Source organism: Caloenas nicobarica, chromosome 1 (assembly GCF_036013445.1).
Source record: "Caloenas nicobarica isolate bCalNic1 chromosome 1, bCalNic1.hap1, whole genome shotgun sequence".
Lineage (NCBI taxonomy): Eukaryota > Metazoa > Chordata > Aves > Columbiformes > Columbidae > Caloenas > Caloenas nicobarica.
The window spans coordinates 1,953,084-1,978,698 of record NC_088245.1 but is presented as its reverse complement, the minus strand read 5'-3'; the positions used below and the strand labels follow the sequence as shown (position 1 = coordinate 1,978,698).

The 25,615-nt window shown below is 52.0% G+C and overlaps 1 protein-coding gene across 4 annotated transcripts in view; it reads left to right on the top strand.

Moving 5' to 3' along the window:
- TASOR2 (transcription activation suppressor family member 2) overlaps positions 1-24,662 on the top strand; it is a 45,684-nt gene extending 21,022 nt beyond the window's left edge. For 2 of the 4 annotated variants that reach the window (XM_065642960.1, XM_065642990.1), the window contains 13 exons: positions 769-841; positions 954-1,028; positions 5,115-5,894; positions 7,567-7,803; positions 9,404-10,331; positions 11,601-12,138; positions 14,300-17,830; positions 18,456-18,581; positions 19,120-19,273; positions 20,211-20,316; positions 23,121-23,302; positions 23,640-23,811; positions 23,944-24,662. In XM_065642960.1, the coding sequence (XP_065499032.1) occupies positions 769-841; positions 954-1,028; positions 5,115-5,894; positions 7,567-7,803; positions 9,404-10,331; positions 11,601-12,138; positions 14,300-17,830; positions 18,456-18,581; positions 19,120-19,273; positions 20,211-20,316; positions 23,121-23,302; positions 23,640-23,811; positions 23,944-23,947 (6,906 nt within the window). In that variant the 3' untranslated portion in view covers positions 23,948-24,662. Of the gene's footprint in view, positions 1-768; positions 842-953; positions 1,029-5,114; positions 5,895-7,566; positions 7,804-9,403; positions 10,332-11,600; positions 12,139-14,299; positions 17,831-18,455; positions 18,582-19,119; positions 19,274-20,210; positions 20,317-23,120; positions 23,303-23,639; positions 23,816-23,943 lie in introns of those variants that run through there. The other 2 variants (XM_065642970.1, XM_065642980.1) reach the window with 2 other exon arrangements.
- The last annotated feature ends 953 nt before the right edge of the window (positions 24,663-25,615 follow it).

The following is a 25,615-nucleotide window of genomic DNA, read 5'->3' as shown; positions in this document are numbered from 1 at the left end:
TGAATGAGATCAGCAAAGTTTCACGGAGCGTTAGAAGCCCTCGAGTTATTCCGTTTCTGTAACATTCCTGAAAATATGTGTCTGTGTGGAGGAAAAATATCCAAATGGGTGTCCCTGAGGAGGGAAAGGTGGTCCAAGCCAAGCTCTGTGATGACGCATCAAGTAACACCCAAACACAAGAAAATCCTTGATAAATGTACATATCTTTTTAGACATGTGGTCATCGAGCTCTGAGACAGTCGCAGACGTTGCTTTGACTCAGCAAATTTTTTTTTCACGTATTCATTGATACTGGTGCTGCTAATAAGCAAACTGCGTGGCCTGAACTTCAGTCAGGCTTGTGACTGGAACTGTTGATAGGATTTTTTTTTTTTTTTTTTTTTCCAGATGCTTCGCTTTCCCTGCTGGGAAAACCTTCCCCCTGGGTTGCTGTGAGCGGTTCCTGGCTGAGATGCCCAGGAGCTTTTGAACTTGAGTCAAATTCTTAACCTTATTCATTAATTGCAGCCAGTTTGGCTAAGGGTATTGAATTTTTAAGGCACAGACAGGAGGAATTTGAGAGCTGAATAACAACACAAATGGAAGGAGAACTCTGGGCTGACCGAAGTGGCGTGGACCCCAACAGTGTCTTCCGCAGCAGGGAGCGAGCTGATGGTGTTGGCACATGTTCACCAACAATCAGGGCTTGTTGATAGTCATGCTGAGTGATACAAAGTGTGCTAAGGAGAAGAGGGAGCAGTTGCTTTAACTTTGTGTGTTTCTTTACAGGCAATCGTCAAATATTTACAAGATAGAGGAGTCTTTATCCTCCTCACATCCTCTGCCTTGGCACGAGATGACGGTAAGACATGGCTAAGTAGAAACCAATATCTGTGCTTAAACGTTTTGCTCTGTTTTAGAGACAGACGATGGCCAGCCTCAGTCTAAACAAAACCCATTGCTTTCTTTTATAGATTTTGACCCCAAGGAGCCCATCAGCCTCCTGGCCCTGTTTCTGTTCACCTCGTCCCGGTCGATGTGCCTGAGAGGTAGGAATGTCCCCTTCGCTGGCTTCAGACACTGTGTTTTGGGTGCGGGATCCTCACCAGAGGGTTCTCACAGCCACATTCCTCTCAAAGAGTTGATTTCTCTACCTCAGAACCACCTACAGCTTTAGCACAAAGGGTGTTAAAAGAGGAGAGAAAAGTCTCAGCTCTCTCGCTCTGCTGCATTTGAAGCTGATCTAAAGCAGATTCCCTGCCTTACCCATTCACTGCACATCCTTGCCCCTTTGCAGGAAGATGATGGGAGTGAAAAAATAATTACTTTCCTCCCTCTCAGTGGATTTTTCAGTAGCATCCGCTCCCTCAACTGTCTTATGTGTGCTCTTGGGAGTCTGATTCCTGCAGAGCTGTAATCCCTAAAGGTGCACTAGAGCCGCGCTCAGGGGGGTTGAAACGACACGTGGCACTTGCTGGACCCTGCACAGAGCCGACGTGATTTGCTAAACCAACAGGAAAACAACCTGCCCTGAAAAAAACAACAAAAAATTTGTTTTCTGCTGAGATAGCAAGCGAAATGGGCTCTGTGAATGGTCGAGAGGAGACGTGTGGAAGGGGCATTGTGTCCTAAAGAGCAGCGAGGGTTTGGAGTTCAGCCCTATCGTGTGATTTCTCTGCTGTGGGATCTGTAAACACGGGCAGTGGTGCCGTGAGGAGCGGTCAGGGTGTGTGATGGGTGAGGGAGGGTGATGGTGTTGGGCAGAGCCGCGGCGCTTTGCTGCCATCAAGGTGAGTCACAGCTTTGGGACCTGGGAGGTGAATCCAGGGTCTTTGCAGCCCCAGAACGTGCTTTTCTTGCTGCACTGAAGAAAATAAAGATTTGCACAGTTTGAACCTGCGGATCTTGAAATAAGAACGAGCTTCGAAATCTGTTGCGTTTGCCTCCAGTTTTTGTCACATCTGTTGGTTTTACACTGCACTGTCTGCGTGGAAATATTTACACCTGAATTTCCTCTGGTGGATATAAAGAAAGTTACTGCTCTGCCTCCCCTGGATGGCTTCATCCACACACCTCACGCTGCATCCACTCCACCAGTAATACTTGGAGCCTTGCAGATCCCCAAGCGACACAGAAACAGAAACCTTTTGCTCTACGTAACTTCTGGCTTGCTTTTTGTTGAGTCATCCCAGGGACGAGCCAAGAGGCTGTTTATGCCAGCACACGCTGGTATTTCATTCCACCTCTGCATGAGTGACGGCTGGCACTGCCCAAAGAGCTGCACAGGACGTACCCGTCTCCCCTCCCCGGAAGATAAAATTAGCAGAAGAGCCGACAGGAACCACCAGCACATTTATTTTGTCTTTTTTTTGGCGTTTAACCTCCAGCTAGAAACCTTCTCCTTCAGGATCCACATACGAAGTGGGCTTGTAAGTTGGGTGAAGATGTGGTGGTAACTTGGCAGCGCGGGTTGCGAATGCCTTTGATGCCTGAATTCGGTCAGCCTGACCTTTAGGACGTGCTGCTGGTGGCTGTGTTAGCATGGCAACTTTTTCTAGTTTCTTTTCTAGGTGTAGGAGAGGGACAGGCTCCTCCTGAGGCAGACGGAAGATCCAAAGTGCTGGCATGTTGCTGTGACCCCTGAAGCAAGAACCTGAAGTTGGGTGAGGTGAAGGAGGAAATCACATGGAGACCAGGCTGGAAGTGGGAATTGGCCACCCAGATATTGAGATCCTGCTGACCAGCTCCGCAACAGGCACAAAATACCCTCCAGAGCAGAGGGATTTAGTCTTGAAAGGCTGACTGAGCTGGGGGAGAGGAGGACAGGGCAAGGAGGTATTTATTTTGAAGAGGATTTTTGGGGAAGAGGGTGATGGAGACAGGAGAGGGCACCTAAGGAGCATCCCAGAGCGAAGACGGTGGAAGCATCCACTTGGTAGGAAGGTTTGGGACTGTAATGGACATTACCTGTGGCTGGTGTCAATCATAAAGCAGAGGCAAAGCCTGGGCAGCCAGAGAGCAGCTGGTGGCAAAGCTGAGAAGCAGGAGGAGAGAATAAGATTGAGCAAACACTCTGCGTTGTTGCGTGACGCGATCTGAACGCCGATGGCTTCCAGATGTTTTCCCTCTGGTGCCAGCGGGACTCCTGCACGTGATGTCCCGTTCTGCCTATGCAAGGGGCGTTACCCCGGCCAGTCCTGACTGTCCTCTGGGTCTGAGACCTCACTGGGATTATAAACCATTTTTCTGTACGGATTCTCCTTTCTATGAAGATAAGCAGAACTGTGCAGCAGTTTGGGATGGACAAGGGACAGTCACCGAAGGACGGACGTGTTTGAAGTCGCTCAGCTCAGACTCGGAGCATGAATAATATTTCCCATTTCGAAACAAGCGGTCTCTGAATCTCTTCCCTTCCTGTCCAGACAGCCGTCGGGAGGAATGCAGGGCAGGCGTAACGAGCCCGATGTGCAGACGTGCCACTGCATTCCCGAGCCAGCAGTGGGGGCAAGCAGCCAGGATTTGGCTCACGGGGACACCTGGGCTTGCCGGTAACAGGGAGCAGCATCGCCAGAGCAAAGCAGGGCTGATCGGCAAAGAAAATCACACGTCTGGGAGGGAAAGCGAAACGTCTGCCTTTCTGGGGAGAGATGTGACCGGGAAGGGCACTGGGGTTGTCAGCCAGGCCCTGCAGCCAAAAGAAACCTCCAAATTGGACCATAACACGCAGATGGGCTAAAGCTGTGAGTGCAAAGCACCAGCATCAGACTGTTGGGGTGCAGAGGATGAAGATGGAAAAGTCTGGCTTGTGCAGACGGGCAACGGGGCTGGGGAAGGGGCTGGAGCACAAGTGTGATGGACGTGGCAGAGGGACCTGGGGGGCTCAGCCTGGAGAACAGGAGCTGAGGGGAGACCTTCTGATCTCTGAACTGCCTGAAAGGAGCTTGGAGCCAGGGGGGTCGAGCTCTGCTCCTCAGGAACAAGCGCCAGGACCAGAGGAAACGGCCTCAAGTTGTGCCAGGGGAGGTTGAGGTTGGATCTTTGAAACAATTTCTTCCCCAAAGGGCTGTTGGGCATTGGAACAGGCTGCCCAGGGCAGTGGTGGAGTCAGCATTCCTGGAGGGCTTTAAAAGTCGTGTAGACGAGGTTCTTAGGGACATGGTTTAGTGCTAGGGTTAGGTTAAGGTTGGACTCGATGATCTTGAGGGTGTCTTCCAACCAAAATGATTCTGTGATTCTATGAAGCAGAGCTCTACTGACAGGTTCTGCATATCACACCAGCTCTCCAGGCATTTCCAGACACTGAGGGGACGCTGCTGTGCCAAAAAGAGCCACCAGGGTGACATTGGCTGCGGCAGGCACCCTGAGTCCTGGGACTCATTAATCTTTATCCTTATTGGGAGCTAAACTTTTATGATACTGTGCTCTATATGTAGCAGGGCATTATTCTTGCTGAAATCAGAAACACCAACTGTTTTCAGTAGGATCAATCCTTCAGCTTTAGAAAATCACTCAGGTTCATGTCCCCGGGTCTGCTTGGGGATGTCCATGTTCCTCATCCCACCCAGAGCACTAATTGTGGTGTCCTCACGTGAAGCGCATCCACCCGTGCTCGCAAGCAGGTGGAAACGGTGCTGCTAGAAGCTGCATCTGAACGGGGACATAAACAGCACAAGTGATCTGAAAATGGTGCCAGTCTAAACACCCTGCACAAGCAACACTGAATTTAAACTGGTTTTTGTTTGTTTGGTTGGGTTTTTTTAAAGACAAAACCCATGTATTTTCAGAGCTCTGTCTGTCTTAAAAGTTGGATATAGCAAGGATTGCTGAAGTGAAGGGACTTAGATCACTGTGCGTGCGATCTCACCCTGTAATTCCCTGCGGAATGGGGCTAGTTGGTACTACAGCAATCTTTCATCTGAATTCAATCCACTTCTGACTCCCATGTGCAATTCTTTTTTACCTTCAGCAGCTACCAGCATCCCTCAAACCAGGACATCGCCCCTGGGGGTTGCTTTCTGTAGGTTGGCTTTTGGGGCTTTTTCATAACTTTCGTGTTCTCTTAGAATGTAACAATGAGGTGATTTGGGGAATGTAATCGTTTTTTTGAGTAAAATTCTATTGTTTTCCTTTCTCAGTTGAAAAGCACGTTCCAAAAGATGAAAGGGAAGATAGCGACAATAGTGATGTCTCGTTGAAAATCACCTCCGTTTTGCCTGGACTTCACTATGCCTTACAAAAAGCCAGCAATTCTTCGTGGGAGGACACAGTCGGTACCAGCGTCTGTATCAAACAGCACTTCCAGGAGTATGTGAAGCTCGATCAAAACACACAGCCCACCTCTGGCAAAACTTCTCTCCTTACACCAACCGAGGATGAATGTACTAATCCCTTCAAAAAACACCCAGAACGATCCTTCTCCCAGCTGCAGTGTTATTTTTCCGATCCCAGCAGCTATACTCTGGAAGTGCCGGCTGCCTTAGGATGTTTGACCGGTGCTGTTCAGTCTCTTCGCTACAATGATAAAGTGGACGTCTCTTCAGCTGGGCCACCGGATCCTCTTCCTCCCAATGCATCAGCGGCAATAAAAATCAAAAGCGAAAACCCAAAGCTCGTGGTGGGGCTGGATCAGGGTGGCGAAGGGCCCACAAAAGACGTCAACTCGGCCAGTAAGCTCTGGGCACAGCAGAGCAGGAGGAGATCCAGCCAAGCTGTTGTGACCAGCACCAGGAAGAAATGGTCACCCCTCAAGATGCAAATGCATCCTCTGGGGGACAGCAGCAGGAATAGGAGAGCAACCAAGAAGAAAAAAATCAGCGTCTCTTTCTCGTTACCTAAAAAGCCAGGGCTGACGGCCAGTTCCAACGAGCCCATGCTTAAATTAGCCAATTTGCAGTTTCCGCACAGAAGGAAAAGAGGTAAGTGCTGTTTAAACGGAACTGAATTTCCCCTGCTTCTCCAGGGTATCCAGCTGGGATGCTGAGGGTTCACTAGGGGCTGTGTCGCTTTGTCACCCCCCCGGGTGCCCAGAGCAAGGAGACACCTCCTGAGAGCATCTAAATAGGTTGGTGTTGGTAGAATCATTTTGGTTGGAAGAGATGCTCAAGATCATGGAGTCCAACCGTTAACCTATCCCGACACTACCCCATGTCCCTGAGAGCCTCATCTCCGTTTGTTCAACCCCTCCAGGGATGGTGACTCCACCACTGCCCTGGGCAGCCTGTTCCAATGCCCCACAGCCCTTTCCAGGAAGAAATTGTTCCTAATGTCCAATTTAAACCTACCCCTGGTGCAACTTGAGGCTGTTTCCTCTCGTCCTGGTGCTTTCTTCTTGAGATGGGTCAAGATGTGACCAGGACAATTTGCTTTTATCCTATTAGATATTAAGAGGAAAAAATTAAAAGCAAACACTTTCAAACACCAGGGCAGGTTGTGAATCTCCATCCTTGGAGATATTTAAACCTCAACTCGACAAAGAAACCTCTGAGCAACCTCAGGTGGCCCAACCTTTAGCAGGGGTTGGGCCAGAAACCTGTCTTGTCGCTTGTTCCTGGGGAGCAGAGCCCGACCCCCACTGGCTCCAAGCTCCTTTCAGGCAATTCAGAGATCAGAAGGTCTCCCCTCAGCTCCTGTTCTCCAGGCTGAACCCCCCAGCTCCCTCAGCCGCTCCCATCACACTTGTGCTCCAGCCCCTTCCCCAGCTCCGTTCCCTTCTCTCAACTCGCTCCAGCACCTCAAGGCCTTTCTTGGCGTGAGGGGCCCCAAACTGCCCCCAGGACTGGAGGTTTGGCCTCCCCAGTGCCCAGCACAGGCCGGTCACTGCCCTGGGCCTGCTGGCCACACCAGTGCTGGTACCAGCCAGGATGCTGGTGGCCTCTTGGCCACCTGGGCCCACGCTGGCTCATGTTCAGCCGCTGGCACCAACACCCCCGGGTCCTTTTCCGTGGGCACTTTCCAACCGCTCTTCCCCGATCCTGCAGTGTTCATGGGGTTGTTGTGACCCAAGTGCAGGACCCGGCACTTGGCCTTGTTGAACCTCAGTCAACTGGCCTCAGCCCATTAATCCACCTGGGTCGCATCCCTCTGTAGAGCCTCCTGCCCTCCAGCAGATCAACACTCACTCCCAGTGTGGTTGAAAATACACAAAGGAGCCTCCTCTGGCAGTTATGTACATCACGGGTAGTGGGAGCAACTCTGGAAACAGACTGTTGTGTAGCACAGTTGGTAGCACAGCGTCTGAAGTCACCTCATTCACAGTCCATCAAGCTCTGTCCCAGGCCACGTTGCCTTGGGCCTGGGTGGCATTGCTGGTGGATCTGGGAGAGGTTCTCTTGTGCTTCTGCGAGAGGAAAATAAGCACGTCTTGGTGCAGGTGTTCCAGGCAGGAATTAGAGTGACTTATCCCTCGAGAACCCCTACTCCAGGTCAGGAAAGCAGGCTTTTAATGAGCTTGAGAAGCGATGCTTAATTTTTAATAACTGCTTACTGATCGCTCGCATCAGTAACAAACCCATTTGTGAGATGAGATGAATAAATCAAGTTGAATATGTCTCAAACCAAAATAAATGCCCTTCCTTTTCCCTCTCCCAGGTGCGGAGGTCCTTTCTGCAGAATTTATCCACAAAACACAGTCTGAACCTGTTTGGAAGGAAACCTCAGCTCCCGATGATTCTGGCTTGGAAACAAAGAGACCAAAGACACTGAAGGACCCAGACGTGAAAAAAGTTCCTGTTGCTGAGACTGTCACGAAGCCAGTGAAAAATAAGATGCTAAAAAGTGCCGCTAACAGCCCACCGAAACCTCATGCCAAAAAACAAGCAGAAAACAGTAAGAGCGTGGTTCCCTGTGGAAATCTTTCCTTTAAAAGCCAAATCATCAAACATTATGCGCTCGTAGTGTAAAACATGAAAGCAACTCTGAAAATCACTGTTACACGATACACAAACCACGCAGGGTCTCCTCTGAGTCCAAACCTTCAGTTTGCGTCCTTGGCAAACTGCTGGGATAGTTTAAAGAGCTTCATTTTTAACCGGCGAGCTCTGAAACTGCATTGAGGCAGCTCACGCGTGGAACTTTATAACCTCTGCTCATAGCCAGCATCTGCTCAGAGTTTTAGCCCCTCATGTCGTAAATCGGGGTATTTTAAAAAGAGACGAATTGTCACAGCCTTTGCAGACAGCAGATTTAAGAGACAGTGTGGACAACCCCAGGGTGTAGCGTCTGCAGGTGCCGGCTAGGAGTCTGCTTTTAAACTGAGAACTGGTTTTACAGTTCCAAAATAAATTACAGAACAGGAGAGTCATTTTCTGTTAATTTGTCATGTTTCCTCACACTTTGTCCTTTTTCAAATCTGCCTCTGCTTTCTTTTTCCCCCTTCCCCTGGGGGAGGAGGCGGCAGCGACTTTGGAGACTGGTTTAGCCACCTCAGCTCAGTTTATCTGTTTTCCTTTGTAATTTTATTGCCACATGTTCCTGAAGTGTGTCACTTTTCATCAGTGTATCAAACACTGCCCCTTGTTGTTCCTGTCACATGAGGGTCCCCAGCGTGGATCTGGCCAGTCCTCTCACGCATGGTGTCGGATGGGTCCTGCTGAATGCCAGGATCTGCCAGAAAATGCAAGATAAGAGTGTTTAGCATTAAGAAATACTCAATTTATATGCCCTGCTATGCACTTCCCAAAGAGTTTAAATATAATAGCATATATATGGTTCATGTTTCACTTGAAGAAAGATTTTGGTGCTGGTTTTTAGCAGAAGGCTTTAACCTTGTTTAATGACTTCACACTGTTTTTACAAACATGGGCCTTGAGCCATGGTGAAGGGCATTTTTAATGCTGAAAACAGAATTTTCTGTGCTCTGGCTGCTTTTGGGAGCCCTCAGGTTTCCGCGTGTGCTCCGGGTTACAGCTCAGGGGCAGGTTCTGCTCTTCGAGAGGGTGCGCAGTGGGAAGCGTGAAGGCAGGGTGGCTTTTCTTCGTGTTTTAGAGGGGATTTTTTTTTTTTTTTTTGTTCCTGTGGATTATTGAAAGCATAGTGCAGGGTTTATCTGCGAAAAATGCAAATACTCAATCTAGAAGAAAATTTAAAGCAAAATGAAAAGGATTAAGAAAACACCTAGAAGATCTCAGGTTGTATTTACGTGGCCAAACCGTTCTGTACATGGAGGCCAAGGGTCATTTTGGTCACTCTGTATCCTGTGCCTTTTATTTGTGAGAATAAACCCCATTCCTGAACTCGCTTAGATCCCAACTTGGGATCCTTTTGTAGCAGCCGTGGAGGTGGTTTTGTAGCATGGAGGTGTTTTTTTTTTCTTTTAAGTGTGTAAATTCCATGTTGGAGAGACAAACTGAAAGCTGCCTTGAACCCCTTCTCAAGGCAGAGTTGGACGGTCTTAATTTATTCTCTGACTTTCTTTTTTCTCGCACAGAGTGGAAGGAGCCATCCTCTGTCCTCCCAAGTGAAGTTTCTTCCCAATGCCACGGAACAGATAATCAAAAAAAAGATATTTACCCAGGTGGGGTCACTGATTTCGGTTTCGATCTGAAGGGGAACAACTACGAGTCCCACGCCTTGAACTTGTTGGCTGATCTGGCTCTGGGTTCTTGTGTCCCTTCGCTTATCCCCACGGACAGCAGGATGATCGGTGTGTCCTGCAGCCCCTCCAGCGACTCTGCAAAGGAGCAGCAGAGTCTTCGCAAGCAGAAATCCTCGCGTGTCGCTTCTGATCATGAATACCACAGGGTGGACAAGCTTGTGAAGGGAGCCACCTCTCCTTGCAAAGTGTTGCCAAACCAGAAGCTTCCTCCTGCTGAAAAAATAGATTTAAATGACTTGGCCTCTGTTCCCAGGGAGAAAAACCCTGGGACTTTCAGCAAGAACAACAGTGAGGACCCCAGCCCTGCAAAACCCCTTGTCTTGCCTCCAGGAGAGACTCAAGAAGCTGCTGAGGTGAACAAGCACTCCTTCATCTCTGCCGAGCACTCATATGCCTCGCAGATGCCTGAGCGCCCAAAAAAACACATGTATCCCAGAGGAGCCCCCTACCCTGGCCCAGCACCCTCCAGAAATGGAACCAGGAGCGCCCGAGCAGGACCCCTGGTTGGGAAAGTCCTGCCTTTCCGTCACCAGCAGAACAGCACCCACGCTCAGCGGCCCTTCGAGGCTGTGGCAATGAGGCGCAGGAGCGGCCTGCTCTCCCCCAGGATGAAGGAGGACTTTGCCAAGTCCCACACGGTGAACATCTGCGGTGAGGCCCTGAAGGTAACATGCCGTTGGGAGAGAGAGTATCTCTTCAATTTGGACAGCAGATACACCAATGATGCCCTGGAGAAAACCATAATCCGTGCCCTGCACGGGTAAGTAAAAAGGGTGGTGAGAGCCTGGCCCAGGTTGCCCAGAGCGGTGGTGGATGAACTATCCCTGGAGACATCCCAGGCCAGGCTGGACGGGGCTCTGAGCAACCTGAGCTGGTGCAGATGTCCCTGCTCATGGCAGGGGGGGCACTGGGGGAGCTGGGAAGGTCCCTTCCAACCCAAACCACTCTATGGTTCTGTGATTCTGAGTTAGTCTGGAAGGCATTCAGCTGGAGACATCTCTTGTAGGATGTTCAGGGTGCTTTTGGAAGAGTCTTTCTTTGCTCTGCTTTGCTTTGCTTTGCATATAATTGCTTTTTTCCCCGTGCTCACATATCCAGTTTAGCTGTGTTGAAGGTGGTCTGTCTTCCCTGTGAAGAAGGACTTGAGGATACTGGTGGATGAAAGATTGGCCATGAGCCGGCAATATGCACTTGCAGCCCAGAAATCCAACAGTATCGTGGGCTGTGTGACCAGCAGCGTGGGCAGCAGGTGGAGGGAGGGGATTCTGCCCCTCTGCTCTGCTCTGGTGAGACCCCCCTGCAGCTCTAGGTCCTCAGCACAGGACACACATGGACCTGCTGGAGAGGGGCCAGAGGAGCCCCAGCAATGATCCGAGGCTGGAACAGCTCTGCTGGGAGGACAGGCTGAGAGAGTTGGGCTGTTCAGCTGGAGAACAGAAGCTCTGGAGAGACCTTAGTGCGGCCTTTCAGTGCTTAAAAGCAGCCAATAAGAAAGATGGGCACAGACTTTTGAGCAGGGCCTGTTGCAATAGGACAAGGGGTGATGGTTTTAAACTAAAGGAGAGAGATTCAGGCCAGACATGAGGGGGAAATTGTTGGCCCTGAGGGTGGTGAGAGCCTGGCCCAGGTTGGCCAGAGAGGTGGTGGATGAACCATCCCTGGAGACATCCCAGGCCAGGCTGGACGGGGCTCTGAGCAACCTGAGCTGGTGCAGATGTCCCTGCTCATGGCAGGGGTGGCACTGGGGGAGCTTGGAAGGTCCCTCCAACGCAAAACATTCTATGATTCCCATGTCTCTCCAGCTAGAGATGGTACCATGAACTCAAGTCCTCCTTTGCAGCCGTGAGTTTCTTTTTTTTTCCACAAGCTGGAAGCTGCATCGAGCAATCGGTGAGTGCAGCTGGGTGTTTGCAGCCCCCCTGCACTGGAGCTTAGCACCATGGGGCACCAGATGAGTTCCCTTGTGCTAGTCATAGTCAACAAAAGGGAGGATGGAGATGCTTCAGGCTGTGTTTCCTTTTCCTTCCAGGCCCTGGGACCCTGATCTGCCTGACGACGTGGAAGAGATGAAGCTGATACTTCATATGTGGGTGGCTCTTTTCTACAGCAAACCCAGCAAACTCCTGAGCAGCACGAGGAAGGTGGTGGAGCACAGCAACCCCAAGAAGTATGTCTCAATAAACAGCTCTGGAGACTTTATGGAGCTTAGCGATGACGGTGAGGACTGTTTCGGGTTGGAGACGTGCCCCGCGGACTCTCGGTCAGACCCTGACCAGACTCCCAGCAGCTCTCTGGATCGCAGCACACGTTGCCAGGGTCCTTTCCACGCAGAGGAGAGCCCCGCAGACTCGCAGACTGATGCCGATGGGACTCCTGGTGTTGTTGATAGTACGGTATCATCTTCTTCAGGAGAGCTGCCCTGCGGGGAGGAGGATGAACCTTCCTCCACAAGCTGTCCCGAGAGACTTTTCCTCCCTGAACACGCAGACGAGAGCCTGGCTGTGAAAGACAAACAGACAGTGGCCGTTCCCGAGGAGTGTGTGCGTGACGTCTTGCCCATCGCTGCGGTAAGAGCTTGGAGTTTGGGTGATCCGAGTCTCCAGAGCACACGATGAGGTTCTCAGGGACATGGGTTAGTGCCAGTGTTGGGTTAACAGTTGGACTTGATGATCTTGAGGGTCTTTTCCAACCAAAATGATTCTGTGATGCATTTTGCACTTACAGGAGAAGGATCTTCTGAGAGAAGTGGAGCAGCCGTGCTTGTGGGCTCTCTTAGAGCCGAGTACGGAGGTCCCCAAACCAGGACAGGGACGTCCCCCAGTATTTGGCTGCTCCAAGTGACTGCCACACAGACATGCTCAGAGTCACCATAAAAAAGCAACTTTCAGATATCAGTCTGGGTTTAAATATCTGCTTGGATGGAACTGGCATCCCTGGGCTCCAGCACGAGCTGGATCTATCCCTGTCCTAGGGAGAAAGATGGGGACAGACTTTTGAGCAGGGCCTGTTGCAATAGGACAAGGAGTGATGGTTTTAAACTAAAAGAGGGAGATTCAGGCCACACGTGAGGAAGAAATTCTTGCCTCTGAGGGTGCTGAGAGCCTGGCTTAGGTTGGCCAGAGAGGTGGTGGATGAACCATCCCTGGAGACATCCCAGGCCAGGCTGGATGGGGCTCTGAGCAACCTGAGCTGGTGCAGATGTCCCTGCTCATGGCAGTGGGGGCACTGAGGGGGCTGGGAAGATCCCTTCCAACCCAAACTATTCTATGATTCTGTGATTCTGTGATATGGATGCTCTCCAAGGGGGAGGAATCCCAAAGAACTAAAGCAATTAAAGTTCTGAGCTCAGTGTTTGTTCCTGGTTTCAGCTGTGAGCTGTGTGAGCTTGGATGAGGTCTCAGACCTGCACTTAACTGAGGAGGAGAGGAACCACAAACAGCCCAGACCGGGATTCAAAAGCCTCCCTGTCTCCTGTGGGCACCTGCATTTGCCTGCCCATGGTCGCAGCAGCTCAGACGTGTCAGGGGACATGGCACAGCCTTTCCTGCGCTTTTCCCTCGGCTGAGGGACCTGAGGGGTTCAGCCTGGAGAACAAGAGCTGAGGGGAGACCTTCTGATCTCTGAACTGCCTGTAAGGAGCTTGGAGCCAGGGGGGGTCGGGCTCTGCTCCCCAGGAATAAGTGCCAGGACGAGAGGAAACAGCCTCAAGTTGCGCCAGGGGAGGTTGAGGTTGGATCTGGGGAACAATTTCTTCCCCAAAGGGCTGTAGGGCACTGGAACAGGTTGCCCAGGGCAGTGGTGGAGTCACCATCCCTGGAGGGGTTGGACAGACGTGCAGATGAGGTTCTCAGGGACATGGGGTAGTGCCAGGAGTGGGTTAACAGTTGGATTTGATGATCTTGAGGGTCTGTTCCAAGACCTGTGGTTTGGGAGAGCTGAGCTTTGCTGGCTTGGCGAGCTTTCCCCCGCAGAGACAGCAGTGCAGCACTTCGCAACATTTCCCTCGCCCCTCTGGTGTAGTCTGTTAATATTCCATTCTGGGTAGGGGTTTTTTAAATTAATTTTTACAGTTTCTATAGTCTGCAGATGGTCAGGAGTGAAGGTGCTTGAGTAAATATAAAGCATGGGTGTCTGCTGACATTTTTCAAGCCTGAATTCATGAACTATTAATAAAATAATTCCTTTAAAACTTCTGCTCTGAATGAACAGGCAGCAGCCATAGGGCTGCCACTGTTTTGCAATAAGGAAAAAAATATCCCGGTGTTTTTACGACCTGAGTTTAGTGCTGTGGAGCAGGCAGAAGAGATTTGGGAGGAAATGTGAGCTCACTATCCATAGTGTCTGTAGAGTTTGCTCATACAGGTAAACTTGGTAGGGATAAGAGGATGCTGCTGCTTATATTACCTCTGGGCACTGGCTGATGGCCCCTGCAGTGTTTGGCTTATTTTTTAAGCCATTTCATGAAGTTAAGAAGGCAGAAAGTTTCAAAACCTTTCCCTGGCTGTCTGTGGGACTCTGCTTGCCGGCTGCTGTGCGGACGGTGGTGGTTTACGTGGGGTAAGGACTCAACATGAACTTATTTTAGACACAAACTCAAACTAATCTCCCCAGTTGCTGTTGGGATGGTTGCGCTTACAAAGTCTGGGCATTTAATATACCCACGCGTGGCTGTCTCAGCTCCTGCATTTGCCTCCCTTGAAAATTAACCTCGGAATTGTGTTGTTTCAGGAGGAGCAGCCCAAGGAGGGACTGACGGATGCTACGATCGCCCCCAGCCCTTCCGATGAGCTTGGTGATGCTGACAAGCCCCCAGCTGCGCCGGGCAGGAAAAACTCATGTCGCCAAGCCCTGAATTCCAGATCAACTCCCTGGAGCGATGCAGCGAGTGCGCTGCATGGACACGAAAAGCAGCGGAAGAGCCGGTGGGCAGCAGGGTCGGGAGGTGGCCCCGGCCCTCCCGAGGACATGGAGAGCGCTGGAGGTGCTGGGCGCTGCGCAGAGGTTGAGGACAGGAGCTGGGCCACCAGCGACAGACCACAACGTGCCTGTGATTTGATGCCCTTGGAAACGCATCCCAAAAGTGTGAAGCGTGATGAAACTGGTGAGGAAGGAAGGGAATCACAAGATCCCTTTGGACACAAGGAGAAAGAGGTGGAAGAAGTTAAAGAGAAAGAGGACTCTGAATATGAAAGCACAGTCCTGGGACCTGTTAATTCAACGTTTTCGGAAAGCGGTGATGCTGACATGGAGCACGAACATGGCAAGCAGAAGCCAGAGAATTTGGCATCTCCAAAGGACTTTGATGTTCCTGTGTCCAGCCCCGCTGCCTTAGTGTCCCCCTGCCCAGGCATATCAATGCCGAGGCTGTCAGATGGGACTGGGACTAGTTCTCAGAGGCTTCCCGGAGAGATGGCACCAAACCTAGATGTGCCACAGGAGCCCTGGGAGGCTCTGACCAGCCCAGATGCAGAGACAAACGGTGTTGGTTTGGCACACGCAGCCACTCCAGCCAACACGGGGTCGCCCCATTACAGCGGGTTGATGCTGCCGTTACCATCTGATCCGAGCCCTGTCTTTGGGGCGCAGCCGGACAGCGTCACCGGCAACCGGGGACCTGCTGGAGAGACACTCGGGGATGGCTCGGAGCAGAAAGATGAGGATCGTGCGCCCTCTGCAGAAAGGTGGGAGCCGGCTGGGAGCGAAACCGCTGGCACAGCTGTGAGCAGCCGGGGACGGTCACTAACCGTGTCCCCTGACTCCAGCTCTGTCTGCCTGACGTCTCTTGATGGAGCAGCAGATCCTGGAGCTGCTCCAAAGGACTGGGAGGCCATGACAAACATCCCATCTCCATTGCAGAGCGACCTGGGAGGGAGCAGCCGCCTTTCCCAAAGCTCTGGAGGCAACGTTGATGCTGATCTCGCTTTGCTGAGCACTGGTGAATCAAACCAAGAAGGGAACAAGGTTTTGGTGGAAGAACAGCGTAGCAGCCCTTCTGCCAACTGGACAGATGTGCTGGGTGAGTCCTCAGGAGCAGGTGATGGCCAAGGCTTTGCCTTCGACTGTGCAGCCTTAGCGGGTGACTCTGAAGGTGGGGAGAGCAACGACATGAGTCTGGGTGCAGAGAGTTCCCCCAGGAGCGATGAAACAGACACCGGGATGGTGACTGAGCCACTGCAGGAGCCAGAGACCTCTCTTTGTGACCTGCAGGAATCAGAGCCCTCCTCCTCCTCGGTGACAGAGGGGATGTCTGCCATGGAGGAGCACCCCAGGCAGCAGCAGAGCTCCCCAAAAAGCCTGTCCCCACCTGCTCGTGCAAGGTCAGCTACTTCTCCCCACAAACAGGACCCTCTACCCCATGGTGGAGACTCAGACCTCCCCAACCACTTGTTAGAGCAAAGTGAGGGGTTGCCAGTCTTGTGCCAACACGGGAAAACCTGCGAGGACATAGGTGCTGCGGAGCTGAGTGCGGCCGCTGAGAGCCCAGATGGCTCCTTAAAGCCCAGAGGTGCAGAAGAGGTGAAAAAAGAGACGGATTTGTGCCACGCAGAGCCGACAGAGAGCTCCCCCATGGCTCTGCTTGTGCCAGGTGACACGGGATCAAGGCCTTCTTCTCCTCTACATGGTCACAAAACAGGTCTGGACAGTACTGAGCCGGATTCAGTCCTTGGTGTGTGCCCTGAGACACTTTCTCCTGGCACAAATCCAGCTCTGGATGGTGCCCCACGGTCCTGCTGCGTGGTCACTTGCCTCAGGTGTGGCAGCCCTGAGGGACAAGCAGGTGCTGTAGGAAGCCACAAGGAACCCATCCTGCCTGAGGATTGCAAAGAAGGAAGCAGCATCTCTTTTGCCAGTCCTGCATCGTTTTCAGCAGAGGAGTTGCTGATGCCACCGTGCGATCCCAATTCCATGTGTAACCAGGGCGAGCACAACGGATCCGACGCATGTGCTGATCTGGAGGGTGCCAGCACAGAGGTGGAAGAGGGAGAAATCCCCACTGTCCCCTTCCCAATGTCACCATCACCTGCACACAGGGGAACCTCTAGAGAGAGCCCAGAGCTTAGTGACGTTGAGGATATTTCAGACATTCTCCCCTGGGCAAAGCAGCTCCCCAGCAAAGACAGGCACAGGGGCTTGACTTCTGCAGATCTGTTTGATTCTTTCTCTGGTGACTCAGACCAGGATTATTTTGAGGGGACTTCACGGTCCCAGGGATCCTACAGCACGAGATCTGCGGGTACAAGGACTAACTGCGACTCCCCTTCGGTGAGCTCGGCGCACATGGAGGGGAGCAGCGAGAACTGGGGCTTGCTGGGAGCGGAGTGCAGCTGCTCACAGGCCGAGCACGGCTGGTCGATCGGCCCAGGGAGAACCAAGAGCAGGTTCATTCCACCGTACGTCAATATTAGGGACAGCCAGGGCGTCACCAAGGACTACCGGAACTTTGTGGTCACCAAAAAGTGCCGGGAGAGGATGGGAAATTTGCCGTCTTCGACGAGGCGCAGCCACCGCGCGGGGCAGTCACATTTGTTAAAGTCGCTGCTGGGGATGGGGAGGGGGTTTGAGGAAATCACCCAGAGCACTTTGGACACAGAGTGTCTCCGTTTCCATTATAAGCTAAAACAAATCCTGAGGAGTGGGAAACCACCCTTTTCTACCTCCAAAAGCATCTTTCCAAAAGACTTTTCTCCCCGGGTGATGTCTGAGACGTTGCCTGTGCAAGAAGCTCCCGTCCTGCTCTCCCCGCGGAGCAGGAGCCCTTTGCAGGTGACGATCCTGCCCTCGGACACGTGGCTGAGGGGACACGGCTGTCACCGGCGAAGTGGCCGGCAGGGTGACCTGTGTCCACCATGGGGGGACACCCTCTGTGACAAGAGGAGCAGGGCCAGATCCCAAACCGCGAGCCACAGCCGTGCACCTCCCTTCCACCTTAGCAAGCTCAAATACGATAATAAGCTAAAGGACCCGTTTGGGGACATCGCTGTCATCCTCGATGAGTGCGCCGAGTTCAACAGGATGATGCTGAGCCAGACTGACGCGGGGAACGGGGGCGAAGGGCCGGTTGCGGCACGCGGGGAGGCCACAAGCGAGCAGACACGCGCATCCCTGCCTGGGAGGACGGCCACCTTTGAGGAGATGATCACCGACCTGTGCAGCACGTTGCGTTTCCACCTGCACAGCGTGGCCAAGGAGGCCTGCGGCCCCCCTGGCATGTTCTATGTGGTGGAGACGGGCAAGGAGCCGTTTTTTGTGAGAGTGAAGGTGACGGCGGGTCCTGCTGGGCTGGGCAAGAGTGGGTGGCCCCGGGGTGGGAGCTGAGCGCAGCAGGAGCGGGTGCAAGGCGGGATTGTTCAACCTGTCACGGCTGCAGTTTGGTTCCTTTGAGCCAGGAGGTGTGTCTGCTGCTTCATCTTGGCTCTGACCACAAGAAATTAGAATCATAGAATCATTTTGGTTGGAAAAGACCTTTAAGGTTGTCAAGTCCAACCGTTAACCCAACTCTGGTACTACCCCATGTCCCTGAGAACCTCATCTCCACGTCTGTTCAACCCCTCCAGGGATGGTGACTCCACCACTGCCCTGGGCAGCCTGTTCCAATGCCCGACAGCCCTTTGGGGAAGAAATTGTTGGGTTAACGGTTAACGGTTGGACTTGATCTTCAACGTCTTTTCCAGCCAAAATGATTCTGTGATTCTTCCACCATTGGCTGGAGCCCCGGCCAGGAGCACGTGGTTTGTTGGACAGACGGACACTGTAGCCTGCCCTCTGTTGGGGTCACTGTCTTGTTCCTCTGTCCTTGTCCCCAGATACATGCATACAAGGATTGTGGCACTGCTGTTGTGAAGGTATTCTCTGTACAAACCTCCTCACGTGATTTCTGTTTCAGATGTTGCTGCGGGAAGGCGGCCGCACGGAGATGGAACCCCTGAGCTTCTGCGGAGGAAAACACGCGGACGCTGACAGGCTGCTGGTCGTCATCAGGAACGAGGACATTTCCTCACACATACACAATGTAAGGCTCGAGTCCATCCTTATTTTTTTTTTAACCGGCACTATTTTTTAATATCAGGATCCATTTTAAAGTTTTTTTTATAATTTTGCGCTATATAGCTGCACATTTAATTTTCAGTCTATGCGGATAGACTTCTCTCTACCGAAAGAGCAGTGCTTCAAGAAGAGCTGTTAAAACCAAATATTTCAAAAACACAAAGCCTGTCAGTTGTGCTTTTCTTCCATCTCCATTTTTGATGGCTGAATAACGTCACTTGGAGTAGCCCAGCTCAAAGGAGTCTGGCTGGGCTTATCTTGTGTTACGGAGCAGTTCAGCTGGGCTTTGCCTCATGAATATTGCAGCAGACTGAGCTGCCTTTAGCTCCGCATGTCACCATCTACAGCTTTGGGGTTGGGACATGGACACACGAGTGTTGGGGTGACGCAGACAGAGGATGGGGTGAGTTCCCCGGCTCACCCAGGAGCTGGTGTGAGTTGCAGAGAAGTGTAAATGTGGTTGAAATGCATCTGCATGTGCAAAACCATCTCTCCTCGTGCAGGTCCCGTGCTTGCTGCAGCTGAAGCGCTGCCCCAATGTGGTGTTCGCCGGAGTGGACAACCCTGAAGATATAACGGCTTGTACATACCAAGAGCTGTTTCATACCGGCGGCTTCGTAGTGTCAGACGATGAGGTTTTGGAAACGATAACGCTGGGTGAGTCTCGCTGCGGCCCTTTGTGTGGAGGCGAACGCGCAATGTCAGGCGCGGGTTTGCTGACAGCTTCCAAAAACTTGTCATGGGTGTCCTCTGCTCCTGCTTTGGTCCAGGGAATTCTTCCCTCTGTTTGATACCTCAGACCCCATCTGGATTGTGGGTCCAGGTCAGGGCTCCCAAAAACATCTACGTACAGCAAGAGCCACCAAGATGTCCCCGCTCATGGCAGGGGTTGGACTGGATGAGCTTTGAAGGTCTTTTCCAACCCAAACTGTTCTGTGATTCTATGATTCTGTGATAGTCAGGGGTTGTAAAGGACATTCAACTCGGAGAAGCAAAGGAGAGACCTTGTTGGTATCTTCAGCTCCCTAATGGGACATGGCAGAGAAAACGGAGCCACATTCCTCCTGGAGATAATAGAATCACAGAATCATTTTAGTTGGAAAAGACCCTCAAGGTCATGGAGTCCAACCGTAACCCACCCCTGGCACTACCCCATGTCCCTGAGAACCTCATCTCCTTCTGTCCAACCCCTCCAGGGATGGTGACTCCAGCACTGCCCTGGGCAGCCTGTTCCAATGCCCCACAGCCCTTTGGGGAAGAAATTGTTCCCAAGATCCAACCTCAACCTCCCTTGGCACAACTTGAGGCCATTCGTGTCATTCTGTCACTTGTTACTTGGGATGGGACAAGAGGTGACCAGGACAAGTTGCTTTTATCCTATTAAATATTAAGAGAAAAAAATTCAAAGCAAACATGTTCAGACACCAGGACAGGTTGTGAATCTTCATCCTTGGAGATATTTAAACCTCACCTCAACAAAGAAACTCCTGAGCAACCTCAGGTGGCCCAACTTTGAGCAGGGGTTGGGCCAGAGACCCCCAGATCCCCTTTCCACCCTTGGTTACCCTCTGGCTCTCGCTGTCTGTCTCCCCAGGCCAACTCAAAGAGGTGGTGAAGGTGCTGGAGAAGCTGAACAGAAGCGGGAGGTGGAAGTGGCTCCTTCACTACAAGGAGAGCAAGAAGCTCAGAGAAGATGTCAGGTAATGGCTCTGTGTGGCAGCTCCCTCGTCCTCGCTGTCTTTGTCACCGCAGCAAGGAGGTGCCCGCCGTGGTGGAGTGTGGTGTCCCCTTGTGTGCTCAGTGCAGGGACATGGGGTGAGTTAGGTGCCTCTGGTTGGGTTTTGGCCTCTTACAAGATGAATTTGAAGGTTTTTGTTTAAATATGAGCTTATCAGTGAGAGACCTGGCGGAAAAGGCCCTGGGGGTGTTGGTGCCAGCGGCTGAACATGAGCCAGCGTGTGCCCAGGTGGCCAAGAGGCCACCAGCATCCTGGCTGGTACCAGCACTGATGTGGCCAGCAGGCCCAGGGCAGTGACCGGCCTGTGCTGGGCACTGGGGAGGCCAAACCTCCAAACCTGGGGCAGTTTGGGGCCCCTCACGCCAAGAAAGGCCTTGAGGTGCTGGAGCGAGTTGAGAGAAGGGAAGGGAGCTGGGGAAGGGGCTGGAACACAAGTGTGATGGGAGCGGCTGAGGGAGCTGGGGGGTTCAGCTGGAGAACAGGAGCTGAGGTGACACAGAAAGAAACGGCCTCAAGTTGTGCCAGGGGAGGTTGAGGTTGGATCTTGGGAACAATTTCTTCCCCAAAGGGCTGTGGGGCATTGGAACAGGCTGCCCAGGGCAGTGCTGGAGTCACCATCCCTGGAGGGGTTGGACAGACGGACATGAGGTTCTCAGGGACATGGGATAGTACCAGGGTTGGGTTAATGGTTGGATTTGGTGATCTTGAGGGTCTTTTCCAACCAAAATGATTCTATGATTCTTTGTTCCTCAAGTCTGGAGTTGCTGGAGGTCAGGGTTTGCGTGCTAGCCAGCAAAGTGCTATCGTTTGTTGTTTTGGTTTTTATACCTATGTGAGATGGAGCAGCAGGACACGGGACCCGGAGAGGATCAGATCGCCTGAAGCGCGTCTTGCACACAATCCCGGACCAGCCGGAGCTCTGGTAGCTGCTTCATGCTCCTGTCTGGGTCTCCATAAGGCCATTCCTCCCTCTTTTTTGGCAACCAAGCATTACAGCTTGCAAGGGGCTTAAGGAAAGGCACAAATCTCATCTGAGGAGCCGCACATTCTGAAAGCTTCTCTGCAAACTGAATTCCCTTCCCACCAGCTCATCCCAGCCCCTGCACACACACCAGGATCCTGGCGCACCTTCCTGGGCCTCACCCTGCCCCTCTTTTCTTTAATGCGCTCTTGAGTTTATAATGTGAGAGAGGAACCAGGCTGTCGTGAGGGGTGTGTAAAACCAAACTCTGGTGGGAAAAGCAGAACTGCTGTTGCTATTTGCTGCTTGTTTTAGGTTATTTGCAACAACGTGTATATAAATGATGCTATTTGAAAAAGAGAAGTAAGGTGGCGAATACCATCCGTTGAAATGTCCTGCTTTTATCGCATTTGAACTCGGAGAGGGATGTTTTATCAGGCAGGCTGCCTTTGTTAGTGCCAGGGCACTGAGAGAATGGCTTTCCAGTAACAACCCACCAACAAAGAGGAGCTTGGTCTGGTCCGTCAGAGCAGAAAATGCTACAACAGGTGGGGAGAAATCTCAGATCCTCTCCACACCTGGTGATATCACAAAGGAATCGGTTTGAGCACGTGGGTTTCAGTCCTAGAGTGGTGAAATGTTGCAGGGACTCAGCGTCAGGTATTCCATCGTGTCTGTGAGACGAGGACTCAACCCTGCGCAGAGCAGATGCTGCTGTGATGCGTGAGCCGTACAGTGACACTTGCTCCTGCCACCTGCATTCAGTGCAGGGTGACGAGTGTAAAAGTGCCCATGAGGCTGCTGGACTGTTTAACATCTTCATTAATGACACAGACAGTGGGATCAAGCGCACCCTCAGCAATTTTGTGGGTGACACCAAGCTGCATAGTGCAGGTGACACACCTGAGGGATAGGATGGCATCCAGAGGGACCTGGACAAGCTGGAGAAGTGGGGCCATGGGAACCTCATGAGGTTCAACAAGGCCAAGTGCAAGGTCCTGCACCTGGGTTGGGGCAACCCCGGTATCAACCCAGGCTGGGGATGGAGGGACGGGGAGCAGCCCCCAGGAGAAGGAATTGGGGTGCTGGGGGGTGAAAGATGGAACACGAGCCAGCAACGTGCGCTTGCAGCCCAGAAACCAACTGTATCTTGGGCTGTGTCACCAGCAGCGTGAGCAGCAGGTGGATGGAGGGGATCCTGTCCCTCTGCCCCGCTCTGGTGAGACCCCCCTGCAGTGCTGGTCCAGCTCTGGGTCCTCAGCACAGGACACACATGGACCTGCTGGAGAGGGGCCAGAGGAGCCCCAGCAATGATCCGAGGCTGCAACAGCTCTGCTGGGAGGACAGGCTGGGAGAGTTGGGCTGTTCAGCTGGAGAACAGAAGCTTCAGGTACACCTTAGTGTGGCCTTTCTGTACTAAAAGGGGCCCATAAGAAAGAAAGATGGGACAGACTTTCGAGCAGGACCTGTTGCGACAGGACAAGGGGTGATGGTTTTAAGCTAAAGGAGGGAGATTGTTGGCCCTGAGGGTGGTGAGAGCCTGGCCCAGGTTGGCCAGAGAGGTGGTGGCTGAACCATCCCTGGAGACATCGCAGGCCAGGCTGGACGGGGCCCTGAGCAACCTGAGCTGGTGCAGATGTCCCTGCTCATGGCAGGTGGGGCGCTGGGGGAGCTGGGGACGTCCCTTCAACCCGAACTGTGATTCTCTAAGAACCACACATATGGGAAGGGCAGGTCCCATCACACCTGGATGGGAGGACAGGGGGCGAAGTTGTCACCACGTCACCTTTCCCCTCTCCTGACAGCGTGGACACCAACGCCCGCAAGAAACACTTGATTGTCAAGTCATGCCAGGGAGCCGATCTCATCGAGGTGCTGCCCTTCCACTCCTGCGACGCCAGGTCGTCCCCCAAATCCGAGCATGTCAAGTGTTTGTTGAACCTGCAGGTTCAGCGCGTCAGCGCCAGGTTCGCGGTGTATCTCACAGGTAAGGACGAGCTCTGGGTGCTGCTGCCTTCAACCCCCACGTTAAACTGACCTGGGGCGCAGTGTTAAAGGGACAAGAAACACCCCACTTGCTCCCATTTCTGCTGGAATAGTGTGTAAGGTGTGAGTTGATTCATTGCATGTCAGTGCAGTAAAAGGCAAAAAAACCCACAATTGAAGAGATTTTTTTTGAGCTCTGGTAAATTCTGGCAGTTTTTTGAGCCTGCAGCTGGCTTTACGTCACGCTTTAAGTCCAGCCTTGCTGGGCCGAGGCTGTTTGCGAAGCAGCGCCGTTAACTTTGCAAAACTGCAGTGGGGTTTGGGAATATTTTCTGTAGGTTTCAGGACAACCTCGTTTCCCTGTTTGAATCACGGTGCCACTCCTCCCTCTGCAGAAAAGCCCGGCCTCAGCAGGGAGGTCCTTGAAAGCAAAGGAATCCTCGTGGCCGACATCAACACCTTCCTCTGGACAGTGCCGAAAGTGGCTGCCCCGTTTAGAAGAAGCTACTGGTAAGGGGGGGACAGGTCAGGATTGTCCCTTTCTCCCCTAAAATTCTGTGAGGAAGCAGAAAAAGACAGCAGCGCTGCCTGGGGCGAGGAGGGGAGTGGAGGAATAACCCGAACCACATCTCTGTGTTGCAGGTGACGAAGTGAAGCCGCAGCCGCAGCTCCTCCTCGGGCCCCGCAGTCGCTGGTCTGGGCATCCTTATCCTCAGCAGGACACCCCGAAATCCTGGGGGGTTTCGGGTGCTGCACACAAGAGCCACGCGCAGAAAGGTCGGCTCTGGTTCTGTAGATAGGAATTATTTAAAGATGGTTCACGCAAATCCTCCTCCTGGGGATTTACTCCCTGCCATCGACTTGCAAATAGGACAGAGGTTATTTTAACAGTTTTAAATTATTGGAGTCTTTTTGGGTAATTAGTGCAGCTGACATTGGAACAAATAGGAACATTTAAAATTAAAAAAAAGCAGTTTACTTGAAGGTGAGAAGCGGTACGAGTCCATGATAATAAAGGCATTTTCTACACATACTGTACAAGACGCCTGCGTTGGGGGCGGGTGGACGTTTGAAATGTGTCGGGGACCTGCTGCTGTGTCACTTTCGTGTGACATCTCCAGCCGCCCCCATTGCCTCTTGGTACCAGTTCATTGCTGGGACTCCGGTGGAAACCTTGTAAAATAGCCAAACAGGAGGACGCAGGAACAAAAAGGTTCGATTTGTGGTGGTGCAAACATGCACTGAGAAGAAAATGCCACATCAAAGACCTTTGTACGATACCCCACCTACCGGTGCAGAGGACAGGGTTGTCCTCTTTTTTTTTTTTTTTTAATTTTAATAAAAGGACATAAGATATTATGTACAGGATGACTTTGTCTAGAGTTTGATTAATAAAACCTAAAAACTAAATTTGCTGCTCTGGGGAGGGGATTTCCTGCTCAGCAGCTTTCCCAGCTCAAACTTTTAGGTCCAAAAATCACCTTTTTTCTGCATTATTGACAACTTTGAAGCTCAGGCAGGGAAGAAAGAACAAGACCGCTCAGCTGATGAAGCCTCAGGGCTGTGGGATCAACCCCCTTCTCCTTCCCAGCAGGAGAGGAATAACCAGGTTACAGCATTTTGGGGAAATAAAACCAAAACTCAGCTGAAAATGGAAAGGTGGTTCCTCCGGAACCGCTGCAGAGGAAGCACCAAAAACCCCGACACCGATAGAGGGAGGAAGGAGCAGCCACAGGTTGAGTGCAGTTTGTGAATGTGATGTGGTTAAAGCTCCGGTTCCTCTTCAGCTACGGCTGAACCCTCCACAAAACCACTCAAAAAGCTGTTCCAAGGTGTTTTGGTTTTTTTTCTTCCCCCGGCACTTGGCATTTCTGTGCCTAAACCTCCCTGCGCACCTGCTGCTCACGAGCAAGATCAATGGGCTGCAAGCTCCAAGCCAGAGGATCCACAAGACTCACTGCAAAGAGGAGCATCATTTATTCAGAAAGACCAGTGCACTGCAGAAGGGCCTTAAAGGCAAGAATTATTTACCACGCCTTCAAGCAAGTGCTATTTCTGGCTGTAGGTGGCTGAGTTTAAGATGCAGCAAGAGGTTTTGTGCTGCTGCATCTTCTCCCCTGCCAAAGGCAGCAGGAGCTGGAAGGCCAAAAAATTCTGAGCCTTTTTTTTTCTCCTAGAAAATTTTCTGCCCCGCTCCTGTATCAACCCTGGCATGCAGAGATCCAAGGGATCCCGGCAAAGGAGCCGCTGCTCCTCCACCTGAAGTGAATCAGACCAGAGCACAGGGCTGGTTTTCCAGAATTTGGCTTTACTT